We start from the raw sequence: 26,370 nt of genomic DNA on the forward strand, positions 1-26,370 counted from the left end.
TTAAATAATTAGGTTACTAACAACCAGGATCCAGGCGGGACTTTGTCCCAGACTTGAAGTCATCACATTTTGTCAACCATTATTTGTAATTCATCCACACATGGCTTGTCTCAGTGTGTCAGATGGCAGAGTCAATGTTCCACGTAGCTAGATACGAGTTTCACTTTGAATTTCCATAGAACTTTCAATGTGTCCACTTTGTCCTGTTTCAGCACCCAGCTGTTTGCTTGTTTTTGAGACAGGGTCTATTACGGAGCTCTGGTTGGCTCTGGAACTTGCTCTGTAGCCCAGGCTGACCTCAAACTCCTAAGAGATCTGCCTGCCTCTGCCTCCCGAATGCTGGGATTACTGGCACTGGCAACAGCACCTGGGGCTTCCATTCCATCACTGTTTCTAAGGGTTAGGTGTTAAATGTGGGTTGTCCTTCTCACCCCTGCCCCAAATAAACCCAAAGGAAACAAACTGATGTTTCTAAACAGTAATGCGATAGAACTAAACGAAACCAGTTCATCCTCTAAGCTTGCTCTTTGTCGTGTAACGTTTAAAGTATCCTGTGTGCCAACCTCAGTGTTAGAATCCAGGCAGATCTGACGGGTGTTAAAAGGCTGCCATTTATTTACTCTTCTCACACATTACATCCCAACTGCAGCCCTCCCTCCCCCCCACTCCCCCCAGCCCTGCCTGTCCCACCCCCCTCCCCGTTTCCCCCACATCCACTGCTCCTCTGTTTTCCTTCGGAAGAGAGCAGGCCTCCCAGGGATATCAACTGAGCATGGCCTAACAAGATGCAATAAGACTACACACAAACCCTCACATCAAGACTGGGTGAAGAAACCCACGAGGAGGAAAAGGGACCCGAGAGCAGAGAGAAGACTCAGAGACGCCCCAAGCTCCCGCTGTTAGGAGTTCCACAAGAATGCCAAGCTAACAACCATAATGCACATGCAGAGGACCTAGTGCAGACCCATGCAGGCTGTGTTTGTCGCTTCTGTTGCTCTGAGCCCCGCTTAGTTGATTCTGTTTACTCCTTTGGCTCCTACAATCCTTTCTCCTCTTTCATGGGACTTCCATAGCTCTGCCTAAGGTTTGGTTGTGGGTCTTTGCATCTGCTCCTGTCAACCGTGGGAGGACACCTGTCTGGTGACAATGGGTTAGGCACTAATCTATGAGTATAGCAGAATATCATTAGGAATCATTTTATTTATTTGTTTGTTTGTTTGTTTGTTTGTTTTTTGAGACAGGGTTTCTCTGTGGCTTTGGAGCCTGTCTGGAACTAGCTCTGTAGACCAGGCTGGTCTCGAACTCACAGAGATCCGCCTGCCTCTGCCTCCCGAGTGCTGGGATTAAAGGCGTGCGCCACCATCGCCCGGCTAGGAATCATTTTATTGGCTTTTTTTCTATCCTAGGTCTCTGGGCTATCCAGCCTTGGGTTTCTGGTCATCCAGGCAGTGTCAGGCATGGGCTCCCTTTCTGGCAGTGAGCATCAGATTAGACCAGTCATTGGCTGACAACTCCCACAAGTTCTGTGCCTCCATCTCCCCAACTCCCCAAGTCTTGCAGGCTGGATAGGTGTAGGTTGAAGACTTTGTGACTGGGTTGGTATCCCACTCCCACCGTCGGAAGTTGTAGCCAGTTCACCACATTACGAGGAGCCTCTGCTAGGGTCACCCTAACAGAATCCTGGCAGTTCCTACTGGACTGTTTCCATATCACCCACCCCCAAAGCCCTCCAATTCCAGTCATTTCTTCCTGTACTCTCACTCCACTCCCTCGCCCCCAAGGGGATCCTTCCTGTTCCTATCCCACCTGCAAAATCTATTTTATTATCTATTTTATTTCCCCTTCCCTGGGAGACCCAAGTGTCCCCTGCAGAACCCTGCTTGTTACCTAGCCTCTCCCATGTCTGTCGATGCAAGTAAGGTTATCAGTTACTTAACAGCTAACATCCACTTATGAGTACGTGATAAGGGAGTACATACTGCTTGTCTTTCTGGGTTGGGTTACTTCACTCAGACTTTTTCTGATTCCATCCATTTGCCTATAAATTTTTTAACAGCTGAGTAATACTCCATTGTGTGAATGTACTACATTTTCTTTATCTGTTTGTTGGTTGAGGGATATCTAGGTTGTTTCCAGCTTCTTGCTATTATGTATAAAGCTGCTATGAACATAGTTGGGCGAGGGTCCTTGTGGCATGATGGAGCATCCTTTGGCTATGTGCCCAAGAGTGGTAGAGCTGGGTCTTAATAGAGATCAAGTCTGTTTTCCGAGGAATCATCCACATCTCATCAGTATGAGCCACCTGTGGTTTTGATCTTAGCCATTCTGACAGGTATAAGATGGAATCGCTAAGTAGTTTTGATTTGCTATGATACTGAACATTTCTTTCAGTGTTTCTCAGCCATTTGAGATTCTCCTATTGAGAATTCTGTTTAGATTTGTAGCCCCCTCCCTTTTTTAAGATAGGGTTTCTCTGTGTAACAGCCCAAGCTGTCCTGGAACTTGCTGTACTATAGACCAGGCTGGCCTCAAATTAAGAGATCCGCCTCTGCCACCACAGTGCTGGGATTAAATACATGCACCATGGCACCCAACTATCCATTTTTTAATTGGATTAATTTGTCTAGTTTCTTGAGTTCTTTATATCGTTTGGATATTAGCCCTCTATTGTATGTGAGTTGGTGAAAATCTTTTCCCATTTTAAAAGCTGCCATTTTGTCCTATTGAGTGGTCCTGTTTATTGATCTTAGTGCCTGCACTATCTATCAGTGTTCAGTTCAGAGAATTGTCTCCTATGCCAATGTGTTCAAGGCTATTCCCCACTCTCCTATCAGATTCAATGTATCTGGATTTATGTTGAGGTCTTGGTCCACTTGAACTTGAGTTTTGTACAAGGTCACAGACATGGGTCTATTTGCAATCGTCTCCATACAGACGTGTTAGGCCAGCACCATTTGTTGAAGACGCTTTTTTTTCCCATTGTGCCTTTTTGGTTTCTTTATCAAAGATTGGGTATCCATAGATGTGTGGATTTATATCTGCGTGTTCAATCCATTCCGTTAACTGACACGTCCGTTTTTATGCTGATCCTACTCAGGTTCTATGACTGTAGTTTTGTAGTACAGCTTGAAATCAAGGATGGTGATACCTCTGAAGTTTTTATTGTCAGGATTGTTTTAGCTATCCTGAGTTTGGTTTTTTTTTTTTTTCCATATGAAGTTGAGTATTATTCTTTCAAGGTCTGTTAAGAATTGCATTAGAATTTTGATGGGGATCAATGGGGACTGCTTATAATCTGTAGCTGATAGAACGGCCATTTTTACTATGCTGATCCTACAGATCCATGAAGGTAGGATTTGTCTACTTAATTTATAGAACTTGAAGAATTCATAAGAAATACACCAATGAAGAAAGGGCTAACAGATCTGCTATTAAGATATTTATATGAATAAAACCCAAAGGGCAATTTTGCAGACTTCAGTTACATGAATTGATGAATAGGCAGCAATAAATAGCTATGCTCTAACAGGCAACCCATACCCCTACACTAATGTAGCTGTAAGGACCTCTAGTCTTCTCTAGATGTTTCTAAAATGAAGAGATTTGGTTTTGGTGGAAGACCGGCAGAGTACAGTGAAGTATAGTTACTGTAGCAAGCAATGGGCTTTCCTTCATCCTGAGACGTTAAAGCCCAGTAACTGAGGGAAGGGGGAATCCCAACATCTTTCTGAAGAGTCCACCTTGATTCATGCCCCGACTCCCACATGAGTAGCCTTCAGTGGACAATTCTACAAATACAGAAATAAAGAACAGACGAAAGAACATCCAGGGGTACAGTTTTCATTTGCTGAACATCTTTCTTCCCGTTTTCCTTATAAATAGGTGTGCTGGTTAGTTTTTATTATCAACATGATACAACCTAAAGTTAACTGGAAACAGAGCCGCAATGAGGTTGGCCTCCATGTCTGGAGGATTGTCTTGATTGGTTAGTGATGGAGAAGACCCAGCCAGCTTAGGCAGCACCATTCCCTAGCAAGGAAATGCTGAACAATTTAGAGGCCAAGATATACCCATTGTCTCCTTGCTCTTGACAAGGTGGGTATGAAATAAGTAGCTGTTTGTGTATCAGCCTTTCCCCAAAATGACTGGCTGACCTGGAATTGCAAGCCAGATAAACCCTTTCCTCCTTATGTTGCTTTTTGTTAGGGCGCTTGTCACAGTAACAGAAATAAAACTGAAGAAACACAGGCGATCAGAGACCTTGGACAATGCTGAAGTACACTAGTACTGGTATGTCTTTCTGGTCCTTATACAACACAAATCTGTCCACAGATAATAACCAGCAATGTATGCTATTATATGATTCTCCACAGCCTAAAGAAGAATGATGCATAAAACATTTCCAACTAAAGTTCATAGAACTCTAAATAAAACAGTATCGTTTCAGAATTCCAGAGCTGCAAAGACCCCTACTGACAGCCTGACCAAATTCTCTTTTTGTAATTAGCAATTGAAATTCATTCACACGAATGAATTTCATTCATGTGGCCTCAAGTCTTTTCCCTGCTGGCAAGGATGGCACTCTGCATTTGCCATTTATTTGGACTGAGCTCGTGTGTCAGTGTGCGTGTGTGTGCACATGCACAAGTGTGTGGACGAGAAGCTGGACTTTCATTTTCAGGTGCTGTCCATCTTGTCTTTTGAGACAGGTTTTCTTGTTTGAGGATGCCATTGTGCCTTTTTACATAAGATCGGCAGGTGTTGGGGGACATTAAAGTCACTCCCCACTGTCTGTACTTTACCAACTGAGCTACCCTAATTTACCTGACTTAGAAATAAATCCTGCACATCTACTATATTACATTAATCTTTTAAAATTGTATGTTAGAAAGGCAATGTTAATCTTTAAATAGCCTACCAGGCAGCATGATATAACACATCCATTTTTATTAATATGAAGCAGTAAGGTAAACCTTTAACAGGAGTACTGCATATAAATAAATGCAATACTTTGATATAGTATCAGGTTTGATTCAGTCAATTCTGTCGTTTACGTTCACTTCCACACGTATAAAAAACATTTATACTCTAACGGCAGAGAGAAGGGCACACAGCCATGTTTATCTTCTGTCTAGTTTCATGTAAATGACCTCATGTGCATTACATTTTCATCACACAAGTAATTCATAATTAAGGAAGCAAGCAAGCAAGCAGCAGGTGGTAGTACAAAAGACCTGTTCACAAGGTCCCTTCTGCAGAAATGTTTGAGAAAACAGTCCTATAATGAGACTGTAATCGAGCACATCCCACAAGGACGTGACGGTGGTCACTCTCCTGGAGAGTTTCTGATCTTATCAAGAGTAGTTAGTGGGGACTGCAGAGATTCTAGAGACTCTCCTAGAGATTACTGTGAGCATCCTCACCCTGTAAGGACTACAGTAAGGACAGGATGACACTGAATGGCTCTCCTGAAGAGACGTGTGTCCAGAAAGACACAATAATATGATCAAGTGCTGTTGTAACTCCTTTGTTGTTGTTTTGTAAAAGTATAGACCAGGAAAGCAGAAAAATGTAGCATTATGAAAACATAAGGAAATACCCTTGAAGAAGAAACACTTCACACAGAAGTTTTAAATGGTATCTAATAAATTTCATGTCAAATTTAACTAAACATATAAAAATTTTAAATGGCAACTAATAAATCCCCATGTCAAATCTTTTTTAACAAAATCCACAAATAGATTATAAAAATTGGAGCATCATAAATGTCTTCTGTATAAAGTTTTATGGGAAAGTTGAGATTTCTACATTATTCTGTTTGATCATGTCCTCGTGAACTGCAGTGACTGCTGAGAGCAGCAGGCACCTCTCCAACAACTGCCATGAGAACAGTGTTGCAGTCAAGTCTGGGACAGCAGCATTCCATTAATCCTCAGTCATCCACAAACGTCAGCCGTCCAGGCCCTTCGTTCTTCATCCATCTCCGGTACCGCTTCCATCGAGGGTCATTCGCCAATTTTTTCTTTAATTCTTCATCTTGTTCCTGCTTGTAGACCTATGAGCATAAACAATACAAATGACTTTAGTCATAAAGGCAGAGAAAAACCCATGTTGCTGTATTTATGGAGTGTCTAATTTTCCAATATAACTTTAGGTGAATGTGCCAATCTGCCTTCTGGAGACTGACTCAAATACTAAAGTACTTTAACATCCAATGTCAGAACACCCAACTGTACAAGAACTACAGCTTCTGTCTGGTATCTGTGAGGGACTCTTGCAATGTAGCTCAGGTGGCCTGTGACGTGCTAAGTAATTCAGACTAATTTTGCATTCACAATCCCCCTGCCTCAGTCTTTCTGATGTACAGGATTAAGAGAGGTATACAGCACCATGCTTGACCTGGCTTGAATTAGTACTTTTTTCCCTTCAAATTTTTTACTTAACCAAGGAACAAAGTGGCTTTATGTATACATTTGCCTTGAAATTGAATTTACATCTACTTTTCAAAGATAATTAGTATTTTATTTAAAGTCACAAAAAAAGTTGCATAAATCACACAGGTTATGAACAAGAATTTCTAGTATTTCTTTAAGCTTTAGTCAACCAAAACTAAATGAGCAATTTCTTACAGTCAGTTTTACAGCCACAATAATTTTTAAGAAGTATTGTTTCCAAATAATAAAAGTAATGACTAAGAAAACCTCATGCAATATAATTCAGCCCAATACAAGAATCTCCAAAAGACAGGATTTAAAGCAAAAACCTTTCAAAAATCTGTGCACGTGTGTGTGGATGGCAATGTTGGTGTATGTGCACACGCCTGTGTGTGTTTGTAAATATGGGTGTGCACATGTATATAAAATGCAGAGGCTCAAGGCTGAAGGAGACTGTCTTTTCTTCAGCATTCCCAGCCTTTATGTTTAAAACAGGGTCTCCCCCTGAACCAGAGCTCACGGATCTGGTTGGCTCGCTGGCCAATGAGCACGAGGGATACACCTGTCTCCACCAAGCTCAGTTTTTCATGCATGTGTGGCAAGGGCTTTACCCACGGAGCCTCTCCATTCCCTCAAAAAGTTTTAAAAGCTAAAAAATATTATATTATCTCCTATTTTTAGGGGATACACACATGTTTACACACAGGAATATACTTACTTGTCAAACATCTGACAACTCCTAGTAATTTTACTTTCAATAAAGATCTATTTAGAATATCACATACAAAATGGAGTTGACTACAAAACAATGTAACATCAAACATATCTTAAATCTCTGAAGAATGCCTCACTGTGCTCAGTATAATTATTTTCATTATATTAGCCGACTGTTGTATCAGAACCGGGGACAGTGACTAGACTGCTGGGCACACCTGAGCATTTCTGGAGCCGACAACAGTGGAAATTACCGTTTGGTAAAATGCCCCAGCTTTAAAGCAATATAGTAAGCTGATTTAAATAAAAAGCAAATAACAGTCCAAAATTTAGTAGTACTGTTCAGAAAAGTCTATGCTCAATAATCTTGAAATAAACAGTTATTTCAACAGTTTTTTTTTTTTCATTTTTCTGTCTTGCTGTTTTGGAAAGGAACAAATTTAATTAGTGCAAACAACAGAAAGCCTTTAGACAGCCTATGTACATCAATCCACTGTAGTCTGACAAGCTAGACTACTCTTAACTTTTGCTAAGATCAGCTGATTAGATTAGATACTCTAAAGGAAAAGCCCGTCATCCCACTGTACCAAACAGTCATACTTCCTAGTAAAGTAGGCCCTCCATTCCTCACTGGGCCCCTCACGGCCGTGGACCTGCAGCACGGGAGACACCACTCTCCACTGGCAGCAGCCATCACTCACCTCGTAATTCTCCTTTATCCACAGCTCCCGCTTAAGAAACGTCTCTTTCTGGTGGTCCTCCAGGCTGTCAAACTGAGACTGGGACATCTTCATAGACTTGCGTATGAGGTAGAGCCTCTCCTCCTCCCCATACTCTCTGCCTTTGATGTTGAAGTTATAGACCCACCGGCAGTACCAAGCTATGTATGAGCACAGGTGAAAAGGAGCGAGGATGACTTGGAACAGGAGGAGGTCACGTACTTGGGGTTTCTGGTAGCCCCCCTTTATGTCTATCTTACTTTTTATAATATTCTTTATGATGCTTTCTTCCTCGTCACGGATTTCTTCTTTGGACTTCTTGTTTTTCCCTTTCTCTTTGGCTTTTTTGAGCAGTCCCTGCTCCTTGGCAATCTCTGTTGCCTGGATGCGGTATTTGGGTACTGTGGCTAAGTAGCTGATTGCTTTATTGTAGCTGTTCCACCAGCTGAAATACTAGAGCATAAAATAAAAGTAAGTCATTTTACTAGCAAAGTCCACCAGAAAGAAAGCAACAGCAGTAATCCTTGTGAATGTCATCCCCCACAAAATCCCAGCTAACTAAAACTAAAGGCCTTAGCCAGGTGTGGCAACTCAGGCCTGCAGCCCCAGCACTTGGCTGGGGGAGGCTGAAGGATTTGAGTTGGAGATCACCCAGGGCCATGTAGAAAGAATCTATCTCAAAAAAACCAGTTAACAGCAGTGAGCTCAAAGATCTTCCTTTACTAGCAACACATCTCCCCTGCCCTTGGTTCACCAGAGGAACAGCTAATAAGACATTCGTGTTCAACCCTCACAGGCTGTAACCTCAGGCCACATGATTACTTTTGATCTCTTTCCTGAATATCCACATGTTTGACAGGAATGCTTACCATATTTGGAACACAAAGACTCAAGTATATTTTAATTCTACTCATTTGGTAATAGAAAATTCCCATAGTTCATAAATACACTCAACCTCAGAGGGTTTAACTCTCAGAAAAGGCTTTGCTGCTCATACAGCATATCCATGCTTCAGGTACTACACTAGTAACATCCTGGAATCCACCAGAAATGGAAGAAAGGAGGAGGGTAATACTTCTACAAATGCTAAGAAGCTGAAATATACTATCTCGGCATTTAATAAGAATGTTTTGTTATTTAAACTGAATTGTTGCTAGAGAAGCAATTTTCAGGACTGGAGAGATGGCTCAAGGGTTAGGGCCACATGTTGATCTTGGAGAGCACCTGGGGTTGGTTCAAAGCATGCAGAACCATCTTGACCTCAGCTTCAGGAAATCTGACATTCTCTTCTGGCCTCCAGACACGAGGCGCACAGGTGGTTATACATACATACATACATACATGCAGGCAAACATCAATATACACAAAATAAAACACTTTAAGAAGAGAGAAGTCATTCACAGACTTGCCGGTTTCTTCCTAATCATTACTAAATGAACACATGAGAGGTACAGTTTAAGAATAACAGGGAGGATGTCACTCCAGGCTGAACTTAGACTCCTGTGGTGTGTTAAAACCACACATGGAGTTCATGCATCACTTTGAATCTGAACCATTGGTTTTCCAGCTGAGCAGCAGCCCCTTCTGGGCATGCAGAACTCTGTGGGGGTATTTGGGATTGCTAAAGAAGGCAAGCACTGTTGGCATCAGCCAATGGAATGCCAGCCTTATTAGGTCACAGGAAGGGTGTTCTTAACTCTTCCAAGTTTATGGGAAATCACTGAAAAGTCCTATGAAAGTACATATCATCCCGGTGTGTGGAACCAAGTGCCATTGAGAGGGAGATGAGAAGAAATAGGGTTGAAAGGGTTTGTAGCTATGCAATGGCATTTTTGTGGTTTGAATGAGAACTGTCCCCTGTAACTCAGGTGTCTGGGATGTGGTGGAGCCTCGCTAGAGGAAATGCAGCCCTGGGTGGGCCCTGAGAGTTTACAGCCTCGCTCTACTTCCACTTTGCTCCCTCTACTTTCTGCATGATGAAGATGGACACTTAAAAGAAATCCCACGCTAGCTCATAATTGAGAAATAGACGGTTATTTATTTAGGGGTAGACTCACAAATCAGAATCCTCTGCTGGAACAAAGAACAGAAACCGAATCCCGCAGCCAGAAAAGAGGCCGAACGCATGCTCTTCAGCGGCATAAATAATATAAGAGGCCACGCCCCAGTGGGCGGGTAACCTCCCACCCACTGGCTGCAGGATTTCCGACAGCAGCGTGATGAAATGTGAGCAGCTCCTTCCTCAGGCTACCTGCCACTGTGCCCTTCCTCGCCATTATGGACTCTCTCTGGGACTGTAATTTTTTTGGGGGGGGAGAAGGAGATACAGTTTCTCTGCGTAGCCCTGGATGTCCTGGAACTCACTCTGTAGATCGGGCTGGCCTCAAATTCACAGAGATCCACCTGCCTCTGCCTCCACAGTGGTGGGATTAAAGATGTGTGCCACCACCGCCCGGCTTAATTCTTCCTCCTCTGAGTTGTTTCTGTCATGGTACTTTATCAGAGCAGTAGAAAGGTGACTGGTAGAATAGCCACTAGTTTCTTAGACTCCTTGACGACAAAGATTCCAATGCTAGGAGTCTGGGGAGGAGGGTATGTATGCTCTACCTATAATATATATTTGTATATATATTATATAACTGGAAGAAAAATTTATAAAATATAATACGGATTTAATGGCTAGCACTCGGCAACATAAGTATGCAGAAATACATATACATATATATTCATGAATACACACCTGAAACATTGAAATGGCACACACAGTGACCAAAATCACCACCCTAACATCCACTTTGGGGGCTAGGCGTCTGCTGTAGTAGTGGTAGTAATGGCTATAGTACTCTTCCGGGTGATCCAGCATGTAGTCATAATCTCTCCGTGTTTCTTCATCCTGTAAAGTGAGGGATACTCTACTTCATACACATTTCAGTAAGAGCTTCAGTTTATGATCTGTTAACTGAGAATTTCAGAATTATAAAAGATGCAAATAAAATATCAAATCAAGAAACTTCCCAAGACCTTAAAGGCATGTATACACCTTTGTTCTCAGGACTTTTACATTAGGTATAAAGGCAGAATAAAAACACTCCCTAAACTCCTTAGTATTTTCAGTATTCTTGGAAAACCCAGTACTTGGAAAATAGCTAACCTTTAGCTAATGCTGCTCCTGATGAAGTTCCTGTTCATCTGATACCTACTCAAGACCACTGAGAGGAAATGGGGTTTATCTCCTTTGTAGTCACAATCAGGTCCCAGCTTTGTCTAGGAAGGTTTTCTGTTGAAAGCAATGATTAAGACAGCAAAAGGCAAATGAAGCCAGTCTAAGCCTGATCATGCCGAAGGACACTGAGACATCACTAAGCACAAGACAAATATCAAAGTCTAGCTTTGTGACCTGGGCAAAATACTAAGCTCCTCTGAGCTTCATTCTCTTTCTTTGTAAAGAGAAATACTACCTGTCCTAGTCTTTTCCGTGGTTGCTCTGAGTATCAAAAGACATACACTGTGCGGTCACAGACTAAGAAGAGCACGTCATCAATGATTAAACCTACCTTTCTTATTAATATAAATTCCGTCCAAAGACTTCTCAAAGTTTTAGGGCATGTTCTAAATTTCAGTTGTTTAGATGTGTGGGTGTGCATGCATACACATCTGTGTGTGTGTGAGTACGGGCATGTGAGTGCCACAGTGCAAGTGTAGAGGGCAGAGGACAGCGTCAGATGTCAGCCCTCACTGTCGGGGACTCTCCTTGTGCACTGCTGTGTACATCCAGCTCGGTGACTTTCAAGCTTCCAGGGAGGGACAGCACCACACCCATCTGCATGAGGGCTCGGGATCTTAACTCAGGCACCACGCTGACACCAGCAAGCACTTTTCTCCCCTCCCCCAGCATCTCTCCATCATAATCAGCATTTCTCCAAAGTCTCTTTCATTTTTTTATGTAATCAGCTTCTAACAGATAAATGCCAACATTTTATTGGGCTACCTAGGAACTACTGAAGTATATATGATACAGTTTTTATCTCAAAAGATGAAAGAAATCTATTTTTCAACTTGTTCCATTTTATGAAAATGGTACACTAAGACCAAGACAAATTCTTTAATCTTTATATGTTGTGCAATAGAAAGCATTGCAGAAATAATAACAACCTAAGAGGATGTCCTTCTAGTTTAAACCAATCAACATTTATCAAGCTGCACCAGACATTTCAAAACCCAACCCAGTGCCTGTCACTGTGGGGGGGATGCTACAAGGTCTGTTTAGAGCTTGCTGCCTTTTCAACATGTACCTTCTTACAGTTAAAAAGTTGGCTAATGATAAAACCTTTCCTATGTTTATTAAAATCATCATGTATTTTCCATTAAAAACTGAACTTCAGAAAGAATGCTCAGTGAAAGTTCTCACTAGCATACGGTAAGTCTCTGTAAACACTGTAGACAGACAGACTGTGTGGAGGGCTGAAGCACTGACTGTTATATAAGCAAGTGTGGGCTCAGGCTGATGCCGTCTTCAAATCCACTCCTTCTATGTTCTCTTTTGTCATTAAGGGGTTTTCTCATGGTGTCTCTACGCCACGAATCCACTACTCCTTATCAAGCCCCCACCACACCCAGAGCTTCTAGGAAGTCATCTTTACAGCAGACACAGGCAGTTCTGGACACTAACACCCACATCTCCAGCCCACATCTCCAGGGGTGTCTCACTCAGTACTTTAAGACATCCTTTTAGAATTTCCCTCTTCTTCCACCACGTTTTTGGTTTTGGTGGCTAGTTTTATAGAAACGTTCTAATAAGGCCTGAAATTTAGCTTTAGCCCAAGATTCCAACCTTTTGAAATGTATTCAAACAGATTCTTTTTGCTCCAACCAGACTGCATATAATTTTGAACTAAATGCCACACTCAAGTCAGACTCCTACCACCCTCTACCCCCCCCCCCAGAGCCCTCTGTCCAGTTTGTCTGCTGCTCCCTAGTTGAGGGCACTGATACCTTATGTGCCTGTTCAGTCTTCTTTCTCCCCTTCTCTTAGTGAGGTCGCGTTCTATGAACACAGATGCTATTTCTGCTCAAGCATCACGTCCAGACCTTCCCCCAAGGTCACCATCTTCTCAGAGTTTCTGGACCTATGACGTCAGGTAATAGACTGCGCTAAGAGGGTGGTGGCTAAAGCTCCACCCTAGTATCTGCCTCTCCTCAGAGAATCCTAGAGCTATTCAGAGCTTTCTAAGTCCCAATGCTACACAATACTCTAAGAGGTCACAGGGTCAAATCTGACTCCTCTTAGGATGGTTCCTTTTTCTAAGAGACACCACAAATGTATGTGCCTATTTTGGTTTTTAGAGGGCAAAAAAAGTTGGCCACCTCCTTGTTACAGCATTTATTCATTTACTGAATTTTTACTGTAAAACCTTTTTTTCCCTCTATAAAATGAAAACAATCTTTGAGCTGAAGCATTCATGAAATTTAAAAGATATTCAAAGTTGCTACCAAGTGGAAAAGGAGTTCTCTCAACAGACTAAGGTCAAGATCCTATTTTTTGTTATTTTTGTTTGTCGGCACAGGGTTTCACTGTAGCTTTGGAGCCTGTCCTAGAACTAGCTCTTATAGACAAGACTGGCCTTAAACTCACAGAGATCCACCTGCCGCTGCCTCCTGAGTGCTGGGATTAAAGGTGTGCGCCACCACTGCCCGGCTGAGATCCTATACTTTAGTAAGCTACAAAGTTTAAGACATACAGACACCAAGAATATGTAGCCAAAGACAGAATAAGAATGGCTATCTTCCTTTTAGGCGCCATATGAGAGAACTAAGGTATATTATTACTGTAATAGTGTTTTCCCCTCTAAAACATCTTAGAACAGAGGCTCACGGGTTTTTCATTTGATCTGGGATGCTTCCCCACAGCCAGAGTTTACATTTCCTTGGCATGCAACAAGACCCCACACTGGCCCAGACCCACCTGCCTAGCAATACCTCATCATTCCTCTCACAGACAATGCAATGTATTTTCTCGACAACATATAAACCTCTCTAATTTGAAGCATGTTCCCTTCTTCTAACTTTATGAGCTCCTAAAAGTCATGAATCCTACTGCTTCAAACAGCTTTTTGTGGTGATGGGGACCGAACCCAGGCCCTTGAGCACGCTAGCGAGACTCTACCACTACTGAACTACGATCCCTTACCCTGGAACACTCATATCACACTTAGTGTCTGTTTATTATAGCACTTATCACATCGTAATCATCACTTGAGCGAGGATTTCTCAGACGGTGGGGAGTAGGTTTGCATTACCCTCTATGTTCCCAGGGCCTAGCTCAGTGCCTGGCAGTCAGTATGTCACTTCAAAATGATGTGAAATGTCTTAAGAGTTTCTTCTCCTCCGCATCTCTCTCCAGCCACACAGGTCTGCAGCTCACCAGCAAGGCTGGATGAGTGATTATGTCACAAAAACCTCAGCACGACAGAAATGGCTGCTTGAATTTACAGCTTATGAAGATATGCTAACGTGGCTAAGCCAGCTTGAACAGTTTGATATCTTACCTTTCAATAAGGTAGTACTTTTCCTTTCAGCAATACTGTGCATCTTAAGGTCCCAGGGTCAGGAGATTCCAACTTCTTTCCAAAATCAAAACCTTTATACTTGTTTCTTCCTCTCTGTCCTGAGCCTCGACAAGCAGGGCAATATACTCCTTGTTTCTAATTTCTACAGGAGTAAATGGTGCTTCTGCTGGTGTCCATCCATTCCCAATCCTCTTGGGCATATGCAGAAGGACTGGAACACAACCACCAATATCTAGATCAAAAGTGAACAAAGGAAACCCACAAGCAAAGCAGCCCTTGCTTCTCTTGTGAAAATGACCACCCCCTCCCCGAACAAAAACATTATGTTCTTGGCTTAAAATTAGCTATGCATTGTTTACTTTCAACAAACATGAATTGCAATATAAGATATTGCAGCCAATTTTATATCAAAACGTTCTATTATGCAGAATAAGGAAACCATTTTCTGATGGTAAAGGCCAGAAATCAAGTCTATGTGAAAATGTAATCATATTCTGCTCATTCTTAAAAAGACATATTAATCTTATTAACACACACACACACACACACATACACACACATAAATGATGATGCTTCAAAAATAAAACCTGTCCCTTCACATTTTTCTCCAGGTCATTACATTAAGGAAAATTAACTGCTATCAGTTCTTTGTTCTTTCTTGTTCCCTGACCCCTAGTTAATCACAAGTGCAACTATCTTATGTGTCTTCTCAAGGCCCCTGATCCAACTATCTATGCCCTGTGACACCTTTACTTTCCCTGGCTCTTCCTCCTTTCAACTATGTCCTCAACATTTTTTAAATGTACCATAAATATCTCCAATTCAACAAGCTCAAAAGCAGGTTTGCTCTTCTGTGTCTCAGCTAATAGTATCAATGTGTACTTATCACCTCCGTTTTTAAAATCTTCCTCTTTTTCTATTCAGCAAGCAATCAGCCCCATGTTAAACACAGGGGAAGATGAAAACAGTAAGACAAGGTCTTAGCAACAAGAGCCCTCCTTTCCAGAAGAAGCTAGCAAACAAAAAGCACAATTTCATGTGCTAACAAAGGACTGAGTAACTTTGCCCAGACCCACGGCAATGGGGTTCACAGGTTCACAGAAGAGATGAAGTGAAAAGAGGGCTGGGTCTTAGAAAGCAAGTAGGAAATGCTGGACCCTGGTACAAGCATTAGAATCGAGTGTTAAGATACAGAAGCACTGAACAGCAGAAGAGACTCAGCTTAAATAATGTGGACAATTAGAAAGCAATAGTAAAAGTATAGAAAAGTAATACTGAGTGAAGAGTCTTATATGTGGCAGGCATGGTGGCGCACACTTTTAATCCCAGCTCTTGGGAGCAGAGGCAGGTGGATGGATCTCTGTTGAGTTTGAGGTCAGTCTGGTTTACAGAATAATCTTACATGCTTTGTCACAGAGTTAGTATTGAGGTCTCTGATGTTCAAAAGTGAAAAGCTTCAGTTTGAGGAAAACTGCATTAAGTATAATTGTTTATTTTGAAGACATTTTTTGTTGTATTATTTTGAAAAAAGCAAAGATTAAAAAAAGATCAATGAGTAATAGCTTTTAGTGATTAAATGGAATATGGAGTGTTGTGGGACACTTGTACACTGTGTGAAGATGTATTGCTGTAATTGATGTAAAAGGCTGAATGGTCAATAGCTAGACAGGAGGTATAGGCAGGGCTTCTGGGCAGGGTGAGAACTCTGGGAAGAAAGGCAGAGTCACCAGTCAGACACAGAGGAAGCAGGATGGGCAGTGTGGAGATGGGGTAAGGAGCCACATGCCAAAACACAGATTTAAACATATGGGTTAATTTAAGTTATAAGAACTAGTTAGGAACAAGCCTAAGTGAAGGCCAAGCATTCATAATTAATAAGTCTCCATGTCATTATTTGTGAGCTGGTGGTCCCAGTGAGAAAGTACTGATATTTTGGGGGCCTAATGTCTGGCTAAATGTATCCACATAAGGCCTGAGAAAGCAAAAAAAGAAGAAAGAAAGAAAGAAAGAAAGAAAGAAAGAAAGAAAGAAAGAAAGAAAGAAAGAGGGAGGGAGAGAAAGAAAGAAAGAAAGAAAGCAAAAAAAAAAAAAGGGGGGGGTCTAAACAAGCTGCTTCCCAGAACTCACCGTGTTTTGGTTAGGCTCTGGGTATAAATACCTGCCACAAGCAGATATTACAAATTCCCAGAGCTGCAGCAGGAAAATGCAGCTCCAGGGCTGGTACCAGCCAGCATGAAGCTAGGCTTTCATGGAACCAAGGGGGATGAAGCCAACCGTGGAGGAGCCAGGGTAGAGTAGGATAGGTAGCTTGGCTCATATAGTCAGGGAATGCTACAAATGGGCAAAAAATACAAAAGAAACAGAAAGGAAGGGGAGGGGGAGGAGGGAGGAAGAGGGAGAAAGAACCTCTGAACAGGTTACAATGTGTTTAAAACTGTGCTTAGTGGCTAAAGAAATAAAAGGAAGTTGGTATAAACAGTCACAGAAAAAAGTAAGTAGTTTAAAAACAATAGTACAGTTTTTAAAGAAAGAGTAAAGTAATAAAAATAATAAGCCAAATAAGGACAGAAAATATTACAACACAGGGAGTTTAGACCTTATATAGTGCTTGGTTAATTTTGAATTTTTAAAATGCTAATGAGCAGAGAACAACAGCTGTTGAGAGACACTGGATTACGGAAGGGAGTGCTGAATTAAATCAGTCTATATATTTCAGGGATGTCTTGGCTTCAGAACGGAAGTTGAGAAATATGTTGAGTTAGGGGAGAGATTGTGCTTTTGTTTCCACAGGGAATGAAAAGCTATGGATTCCTTCAAAACTAATAGAGATCTGATTTGACCTGGGGAGACCCCTGAAGATCTTGGCTACAGACGGGGGAAGGAAGCCAGGAAAGACTACAGCGCAAGTGACATGTCTGCTGATCCCTCTGCATGGAAACAGCTGAGACTGGATGAGACATGATAAATCATGTTAATTACAGAGTCCCCATCATTTATTATATTACAGGTTGGATATTCAGACAAATGGACTTAAAAAGTTGACAGATGCCTCTTACCTCCTCACACATAGAACAAAAAAAAAGTATCTTTAGCTGACTTATGCACACCACACATTCCATACTTGTGTGTTTACAGATAAGTATATTACCTTTAAATGTTTGGGTGTTTTCAGAGAAAAAAGGACCAGACACTAATGAGGAGAATCTAGCCTCTCAGAGTGCCTCTGTTACAGGTTCCTCAAAAATCTACATCCAGAACAACTTTAAGTTACTAGCTGAGATGCTCAGTCTCACAGACTACTCCAGTCAGAACTTCAGATAAGTTCTACAGTGCCCCATCACACAGTGACTAAACAAAAGTAATACAGCTACCTCTCCTAGGACTTGATCATTATCACAATTTTCTCAGGATCCCCTGAATATGCCACTGCCCCCAGACAACAGGCAGCAATCTACAGAACATGATGTCCACATTTCCAAGAGTTGGGGTGGGTGGTTTTGGGTCATTCAGTAAGTTATAAATATTTGTCATTATGTTTTGGGGGTTGGTTGCAAGTTGTTACTGGTCATGGTCAGAAAAAAACATGGTTAGGAACAAGCCCAAGCTAAGGCTGAGCATTCGTAATTAATAACAAGTTTCTGTGTCATTATTTGTGGGCTAGCGGTCCTGGTGAGAAAGTACTATTACAATGGAGGACTTGGTAATTAAAAGGATACACAACAATCAAAGGCGCTCAGGCATGATGGCATACGTCTGTAATCCCAGCACTCAGGAAGCAGAGGCAGGTGGATCTCTGTGAGTTTGAGGCCAGCCTGGACTATATGGTGAATTTCAGAACAGCCAGGGCTTTGAATAGAGACCCTGTCTCAAAAAACCAACCAAACAAACAAAAAGAATCAAAGGAGACACTGAAGAGGATACTGAAGTTTCTAATTATATGTAATATGTGACTTACGTAAGCATGAAGGATGAGGAAGCAAGTCTGGTGAGCAGAGGGAAATGGAAGGACAAAAATCACTGGCTATGTTTGCACACTCTGGAGCCTCCAAGGATAATCCACTACTATTCGAGATGCTTTATAACTTGAGAAAACCCAGTAGTAAAGCCAACGATTTGTGTTCACAGTAAGGCAGACTGCATCCAGTGGAATGGAACTATTACTACCTTATCAGCACTTCAGCAATCCCTATCAGACTTGGAACAGGCAACAATGTTTCTCCTTTGAATGAACTGTCATTATCACATTGGTTTTCTTAATTAGTCAGTTAGGCCAAAGTTTCTGACATACATTCTTTTTGTTCTTGTGTGAAAGCAGCATTATAGTCTCTTTTAAAGTTTAGTTTTTAACAAAGATAGCAAGACTGTACCTGTGCTATGTGTAAGAGGGTGTTGAAAAACCAAGCCTACAAAACAGGCAGGTTTGGGAGCCATCAGCTTAAAAACAGAGGCTGAAGTCAAAGATGCAGCTGAGTTTTATCAAAAAGAGTTTGGAGGCCTGGGGAGATGGCTTATGAATAAAACCAAAATCAAGATCTCTAGGATCTATATACGAGGTGGGTGCATGGTGACTCTCTCTCTCTCTCTCTCTCTCTCTCTCTCTCTCTCTCTCTCTCTCTCTCTCTCTCTCTCTCTCTCTCTCTCACACACACACACACACACACACACACACACACACAAGACCTTAGAAAATAGAAAAGACTGCATAAAGACAGCAGCCTAAGGAAAAGTAGTTTATAGCATAAGCATGAAGAAAAGACTTCAAAGCTTACAAGGAAGGAAAGTTAGGTCTGTAGTTTCCAGGTAGAGTCCTTTACTCTCCAGCACCACAAAATAATTAATAATAATAATAATAATAATAATAATAATAAAAACAAATTGAAAAAAAACTAAGTAGCAACAGGAAAAAAACTAGCTAGAAAGAGTACAGCAGCAGCAGCATCCATAATTCCAGCTACTCTGGAGACTGAGACTGGAGAATTACAGATTTGAAGCCAGCCGTAGAAAATTCTGCAAGACTCCCCCTTTAAAGGGGGTGAGGCAGAAGAGATTAATTGAGCATCACAAGAAATTAGGAGCGTAAGACCGAACCAGTCTCTGCTGTAAATATACTTTCTAATTTCACAAACATACAAAGAGACACCTAAATAACGCCCAATTCCTGGAGGATATTTTCCCTAACAGTAAAAGTCACAAACCAAGGGTCAGAAGATCCGAGCCTTGTGCAGTAGGAACAGCAAAGCTGGACAGTTAGTCCCAGTCCTTTGATCCCACAGTGTGCTGTGTGCTACTGGCTCCAGGCTGATAAGTGGGTCACAGATCAGAGGAGCTGCTTCTGTAATAAATGCCCTGGTCACATAAGTCCTATGCCTGCAGGCGCCTGTTCCTTCACACCCTCCTGCCCTCCCTAACTCATCTTTTCCTTGAGCTGCTTTCTGAAACAAACAAGATTGTATTATTTTTCCATCTCAAAACCTGTTGTAACTATTCAAAATATAAAGTTCAAACATTTAAAAAAAAACTTAAGAGTTGAGGGCATGGTTCAGTGGGTAGAGTGCTTGCCTAGAATACTCAAAACACAGGGTTTGATCCGTAGCAGTGCACAAAAACTAGGAATAGGGCCTGTGGAGGTGACTCAGTGGGTGAAGTGCAACACACAAACACTACGCACACAATCATCACATCACTGAAGAAGAAGCAGGCATAGTAGAGCAGCACTAGAATACTAGGACTTCTGAGGTGGAAGCAGATCGTTCAAGGTCATCCTCTCCAGCTACGTGAGTTTGAGAGTAGCCCAGGACTATCTCAAAAGGGGAGAGGGGAACAGGTCATTCATAACCATCTAATCCCAAACTTAGTCTTCTGAAGTAGTTTCCTTCCTGTGTATCCTACAGGCTTCCAAACTAGAAACAGATCTATGAAAAGAAGTTTACAAAGTGACTCAGGAAAGATGTCTGCACTCTCATTTCTCAGAACTTCCTTATCCTTATCTGCAGGAGCTAAGTTAAAGACATCAGTGGTGGAGTGATGAGGGAGTAATTTCTTTCTAATCTGTTGCTTTCATTGGTTAATTAATAAAGAAACTGCCTAGGCCCATTTGATAGGCCAACCCTTAGGTAGGCGGAGAAAACAGAACAGGATGCTGGGAGAAAGAAGCTGAGTCAAGGAGTTGCCACGATTCTCCCACACCAGGCAGACGCAGGTTAAGATCTTCCCTGGTAAGCCAGCTCATGGGCTACACAGATTATTAGAAATGGGTTAGATTAATATGTAAGAGCTAGCCAATAAGAGGCCAGGCAGTGTTTAAAAGAATACAGTTTCTGTGTAATTATTTCGGGCATAAGCTAGCCATGTGGGCAGCCGGGTGCCGGGGACGCAGCCCCGCTGGTCCTAACACTACACAATACAAGCACTTTTTTTTTTTTTTGAGGCAAGGTCCCGGGTAGCACAGGCTAGCTTGAAAGTTCTTGTGTAGTCAAGGAAGACCTTGAACTGCTGGTCCCAAGTGCTAGGATTACAGGCACGTGTTACCACACGAAGTATAAGCTGGACTAGAGATCAAACCCAGGGCCTCATGCATGCTAAGAAGGCTCTCTACCAACTGAGCTACAACTCCAGACATTTTCCCCCTCCAGATATTTTCCATCTAAATTTGGCTGAATCCCTGAATGCAGAACCCATGGGAACAGACAGTTAACTGTACCCACTTACCATGAACAGCTGATTAAAATCTTCATGGCTGAAAAGATCTGAAATGTTAAGAAGTGCAGTCAACTTCTCCTTAAAACAAGGAGTATCTGGAAAGAATACAGTACCTGACTTCTAGAACAAACCTTGACCACTACCAACTGTGCTTCTGTTCTATCAGAAATGCCTCTGCACCGTCAACCATGTGGCTTTCTTCCAGAGTACATTTATTTGTCACTAATCCCAAGAATAGTTGCTTCATTTTCACAATGAAATATGAACTGTAGTATATAACTTAAGTAAATTATGACCAAACAAAAAGTATCTGTCTCTCTGGTTTTAATAAAAGCTTAAAGTCAACCTGACCCTGTGAGCTCAAACCTGTAATCCCAGCTACGTGGAAGAATAAGGAGGACTGACCACAAAGTTCAAGATCTAGCTGCTATACAGTGAGTTCAAGGTCAACCTGAGTAACTTAGATGAGAATTGCAGTAAAATTAAAATTGAAAAACAGAGATGGGTATGTGTGGCGAACAAGCCTGCACCCAACTCTTGGAGGCAGAGTAAAAGAATAGAGTTCAAGATCATCCTCAGCCAAGAGGGTTTGAAGCCAGCCAGCCAGGGCTACCTAAGACCCTACTCAAAACCAACCACACCAAAATAAACAAATAAAAGACCAGCACGGTGGGGTGGTATACCCTTTAATCCCAGTACTCCTAGGAGACTGTTCAAGGCCAGTCTGGTCTACACAGTGAGTTCCAGGATAGTCAGAGCTACTTATAAAACCCTGTCTCAAAAAAAGAAGAAGAAGAAGAAGAAGAAGAAGAAGAAGAAGAAGAAGAAGAGGAGGAGGAGGAGGAGGAGGAGGAGGAGGAGGAGGAGGAGGAGGAGGAGGAGGAGAAGAAGAAGAAGAAGAAGAAGAAGAACAACAACAACAACAACAACAACAACAACAACAACAACGTAGGTTGGGGATATAGGTCATTGCCTGCCTAGCATATACAAAATTCAATTTTTGGTTTAAAAACAAAACAAAACAAACAAAAACTCGGGAGAGAGAGTTGTACTTACTTTCCATTATCTGCCTCTCCTAATCCCTTCCCTAGCACCTGATGTCAGAGCATAGGAAAGGGGTAAGAAAATAGCTAAGAAACAACAGCAAGTTGTATCACAGGCCAGGGAAAGCAAAGTCCTCCTTTTGCCAAATTCTCTTTAAGTACTAGGGATCCTGCCATCTCAGTAACTGATAAAAAGAAAAACAAGCATTGTTCTTCTCTGGGAAGCCTTGCTTCCAAGACAGATCTAATCTCCTTACACACTCTTAAACTTATCAGATAACCTTTATGCCAGCAATATTCCTATGACCTTTTCTATGTTCTTGTGATCTTGTGAAATGTCAAAATCTACCTTTTCATTTCTTACCAGTCATAATTTTCTATGTCTGCATCTGCTTATTCTGTGCTACTTTCTGTATTTCATCTAATTTTTACCTACATTCATAAGTTATTTTTGCTCTCATTTTAAAACCATCAAAACACTAAAGTAGACAGGACAATTTCCCCTGCAGGAGTATTTCATTCACAGCCGTCCCACTGCAATGACCCACACGCAGCACTCTAAAACCACCACTGGAGTAAGACAGCAGAGCAGGCTGCACAGAACCATGGCAAATGCCAGAAACTCACTTCCAATTTCCATTCTACCTCAATTGTCTCCAAACGTGAGCTTAATTAATATTCAGTATCTGATGTGCCAGACATTGTGCTAGGTCCTAAGGATACACAGATAATAAACAAGGGGCGGGGCTTAGTGGCAGAGAGAAGAACTCCTTAAATTCACAGTGGGGTGTGATAAGTGCTATAGCCACATAGGCCACGTGGGCAGACTAGAGTGTTCCACCTCAGGAGAGTCAGGGCAGACTCAGCCAGTGAGTCTGCTTCCTTCCAAAGCCTGTGACTTCCCTCAAGGCCCAATGGTCAAATAATCTAAACACCTTTGCATTAGCTTAACCATATAGCACCGTGTGAAATCATACCAGTCTGAAGTCAGGGTTGACCCAAATCGTAAATTACTTGCTAGCAAGAACTAAGTATAACTTTGCATAAACACCTGGGCACAGCCTTTGTGCCCTCCACTACCCACCCTTTTTCTGGGTTTTCTCACTGTCTGTATGCACAGGCATAATCTTTTGTTGCTAAATTAGTACTGACCAAGTATCTTACCTTCTTGTCTCATTAACTGTATTTAAATCCTGTTACCGTACTTATTTTTTAACTACCACCATCTTAAAATACAAAATACCCCCCCCAAAAAACACCCCACCTTACTCTCAAAAGGACATTTATATGAGCAAAACAACCCCAGAATGGCAATCCACTGATGCCTTATACAAATCCAGACCCCACACGGGAGATGCACCTATTATCAACATTCAGGGATCGGCTCCTGTGTCATTTCTATCCCAGAGCCCCTGCAACTCGTGCTCTCCTGGCACCCTACCTGACCAGTTCTCCACAAAATTCATAGATCTCTTCTCCCTCCCAAATCCTTGTTCCAGACTAAGATTATAATACAAACAGAACACTGATTACATCGCCATTGCTTCAGTGGGATAATATGAAGCCAAGCTGGCCCTCCAAAATTGGATGGCATCCTTCATTAAATCATTGCATTACCCAGAAATGATAATTCTCGGGCAACTTTCTCAGATCTCCGTTATGAGAGAAAAACAAATCAGGCCACTTAGTTGTCTTCAATAGCACAGCGATTCAAAGTCCTTTTCCAGGTGAAGGCAATACAATGAGCAGAGCAGATCCTACCACGCTCTATTGAGAAGCTAAACCTATATTCACCCCTATATTCCAAATAGGACATTTCAGAGTCCTGCTTGGTCTCATCAGCAGTGCAGCTTGGGAGTGGCGCAGAACTCCACTGGTCCCTTCCCCACAAGTGCCACTCTATTTCTAGTCCCTGTTGCCAGGTGTTTGGAGCTGCTATAAACACACGCCAGAATCAAGTAAAATGTTACTCTAGACACAATAAGTTGTTGTTTGGCTTTTAATTTTACTATCATCCATCTATCTCTCTACATCTATCTATCTATCTATCTATCTATCTATCTATCTATCTACCTACCTACCTACCTACCTATCTATTTGTGTTTTTGAGACAAGGTTTCCCCGGGTTTGTGCTTTTGACACAGGGTTTCCCCACATAGCTCCAACTGTTCTAGAACTTGCTTTATCGACCAGCTGCCTCAAACTCTGCCTTTGCCTCCTGAGTGCTGGGGTTAAAGGCTCATGCTACTACACCCAGCTTAACACACTAGTTTTTAACTGCCTTAAAAGTCCCTTGTTATTGAGTGGACACATTATTTACCTAGCTTTTTATTTACTGATGACTCAATTCTAAACTTTAGGGTCTAAAGGTTTAGAAACGATCACATGGAACAAGCAGATAAGGCCTCTGAAACAGTCCCTCCAAGAAAAGGCAACACAATTTTGAGTTCTGGGGTCCTCCCAGTAAGAATGCTATCTGCTGTCACTACTTCTACACGTTAGTCCTGGCACTTGTTTTTAAAGCTCTTAAGAACATGCTCACCATTCCCACACCAAGCCTACCCACCCACCTCCGGCCCCACAAACCCCAGCACTGCTCTCTCAGCAGGGTCCCTTGTGTCCCAGCAGCCTTGGGAACATCACCCACACAGGCACAGGCTGAGTGTCGAATACCCACTTTTCCTCAGCAAACAGCGTGGGTCTTCAGGTGCTGGGCTGCTGTGCGTGGGGCACGTTCTTTCTGGTTTCTGTGGAGTCCGCTCTCACTCTTTGCTCCAATAACGGGACTAAACCCTGTATGTCAGCACTTTGCCAGCTTCTCACCCATAATACCTCAGCCAGGTGCCAATAAAAACTCTAATCTCACCGGCTAGTGAAAACTTCGGAAGTGAGGCACACGCTTTTCATAGCTCCAAATTTCAAATGCCCTAGGCCTGAAGGAAAAGGAACCTGACCGTATTTTCAGCTTTGTAAAGCTAATCTGGAGGGCGAATCCACCCTTAAAAGATAGCACAGCTACTCAAAGCAGTCATTAAAAGCAGACAGAAAAGTCTGCCCCCCCCCCAAAAAAAAACCCTAAGAAACACAGCTACAATGGCTGTTGCATTCTCATGACGGGGCTCTTGAAGCAGTAAAACCTCCATGAAGCATAACTTAGAACAGGTAATTTCTTACATATATTACGGTAACTGAAGGAAAAGGTGTCAGGCTAACTCTCCCTACACCCGCAGAACACAATAAAACCTTGCTAAATCGCTAAACACATCAAAAACAATCCCTACTAATAGTTTTCAATCTTCTGCCCCAAGTCTACTAAACGGACGTAAAGAAACAGCTATCCAAGGTCACTCGGGGGTGTCAGAGCCAAGAGTCAAGCGTCTATTCTTTGACATCATCCTAGAAGTCAAACTTCTGTCCTATCAAATTGGCACGGATCAGCTCAGCATTCCGTATCTTTCTTTCCTCTGTCCTATCCCAGACCTTAGCACTGACAATCCCCGCCTTCCGAGCATGCACCGAATTATCAGAACGCTTCTACACCAAAAATAAAGTAAGTGCAAAGCTTTGCATAACAACCATCCAAAAAGAGAACTGGCTGTCCTCCAAGACGCGAGGAGGTGGCCATGGGCCGAGGTGGCTCTTTCTCGCGGCCACGTGGGGGAAACGCGGACCTCCGAGAGATCCAGGAGGCGGCCGCCCGGTGCCGGGGTCGTGGAGGACCTGGCCACCCAGGTGGGAGACCAAAATCCCCGGTCCCCCGATCCGCGCCCGCGAGCCTCACCTTGAGCGTCTCGTAGGCGGTGGCCACCAGCAGGAAAGCCTCGGCGCTCGGCGGCGCGCCCCCGGGGCCATCGCCCGGCTCGGGCCGGTAGCGGTCGGGGTGGTAGCGCCGGGCCAGCTGGCGGTAGGCCCGCGCGATCTCCGCTTTGCTGGCCGAGCGGCTCACGCCCAGCACCTCGTAGCAGTCGCGGGTGCCGCAGTACAGCCCCTCCACCAGGGCCTCGGCGGGCCGCGCCAGCAGCGGCGCCAGCAGCAGCGGCGCCAGCAGCAGCAGCCATGGGCACCGCCCGGCAGCCTCCGGTCCCCCGCGCGCAGCGAGCCGCGCCGCCATCCCCCTCCGCCCGCCTCGCTCGCCGCTCTCCCACCGCAGCGGCCGCTGCTCTCCTCGGCGCTGGGCTCGGCCCAGCGGCCCGGT

At 42.9% G+C, this 26,370-nt stretch overlaps 1 protein-coding gene across 1 annotated transcript; it reads right to left on the reverse strand.

Annotated features, from left to right (window-relative positions):
- Nucleotides 1–3,824: 3,824 nt before the first annotated feature.
- Dnajc25 (DnaJ heat shock protein family (Hsp40) member C25) lies at nucleotides 3,825–26,370 on the reverse strand. The gene is made up of 4 exons (XM_050164708.1): nucleotides 25,957–26,370; nucleotides 10,608–10,760; nucleotides 7,850–8,320; nucleotides 3,825–6,055 (listed from the first exon to the last, which is right to left on the reverse strand). Exons 1-4 carry the CDS (start codon nucleotides 26,284–26,286, stop codon nucleotides 5,933–5,935), a joined length of 1,077 nt encoding a protein of 358 aa, XP_050020665.1. The 5' UTR covers nucleotides 26,287–26,370; the 3' UTR covers nucleotides 3,825–5,932.

The sequence above is a fragment of the Alexandromys fortis genome, unplaced genomic scaffold, assembly GCF_014885135.2.
Source record: "Alexandromys fortis isolate MF-2015 unplaced genomic scaffold, M_Fortis_MF-2015_v1.1 scaffold_18, whole genome shotgun sequence".
In the NCBI taxonomy this organism is placed as follows: domain Eukaryota; kingdom Metazoa; phylum Chordata; class Mammalia; order Rodentia; family Cricetidae; genus Alexandromys; species Alexandromys fortis.

What these genes read in the sequence shown, in the direction of transcription:
- Dnajc25 (XM_050164708.1), bottom strand. Translation starts at nt 26,286, where the DNA reads ATGGCGGCGCGGCTCGCTGCGCGCGGGGGACCGGAGGCTGCCGGGCGG. An exon ending in CCGCCTACGAGACGCTCAAG is followed by an intron (nt 10,761 to 25,956) that starts GTGAGGCTCGCG and finishes CTCACTTTACAG; the next exon opens with GATGAAGAAACACGGAGAGA. An exon ending in GTGCCATTTCAATGTTTCAG is followed by an intron (nt 8,321 to 10,607) that starts GTGTGTATTCAT and finishes TTTATGCTCTAG; the next exon opens with TATTTCAGCTGGTGGAACAG.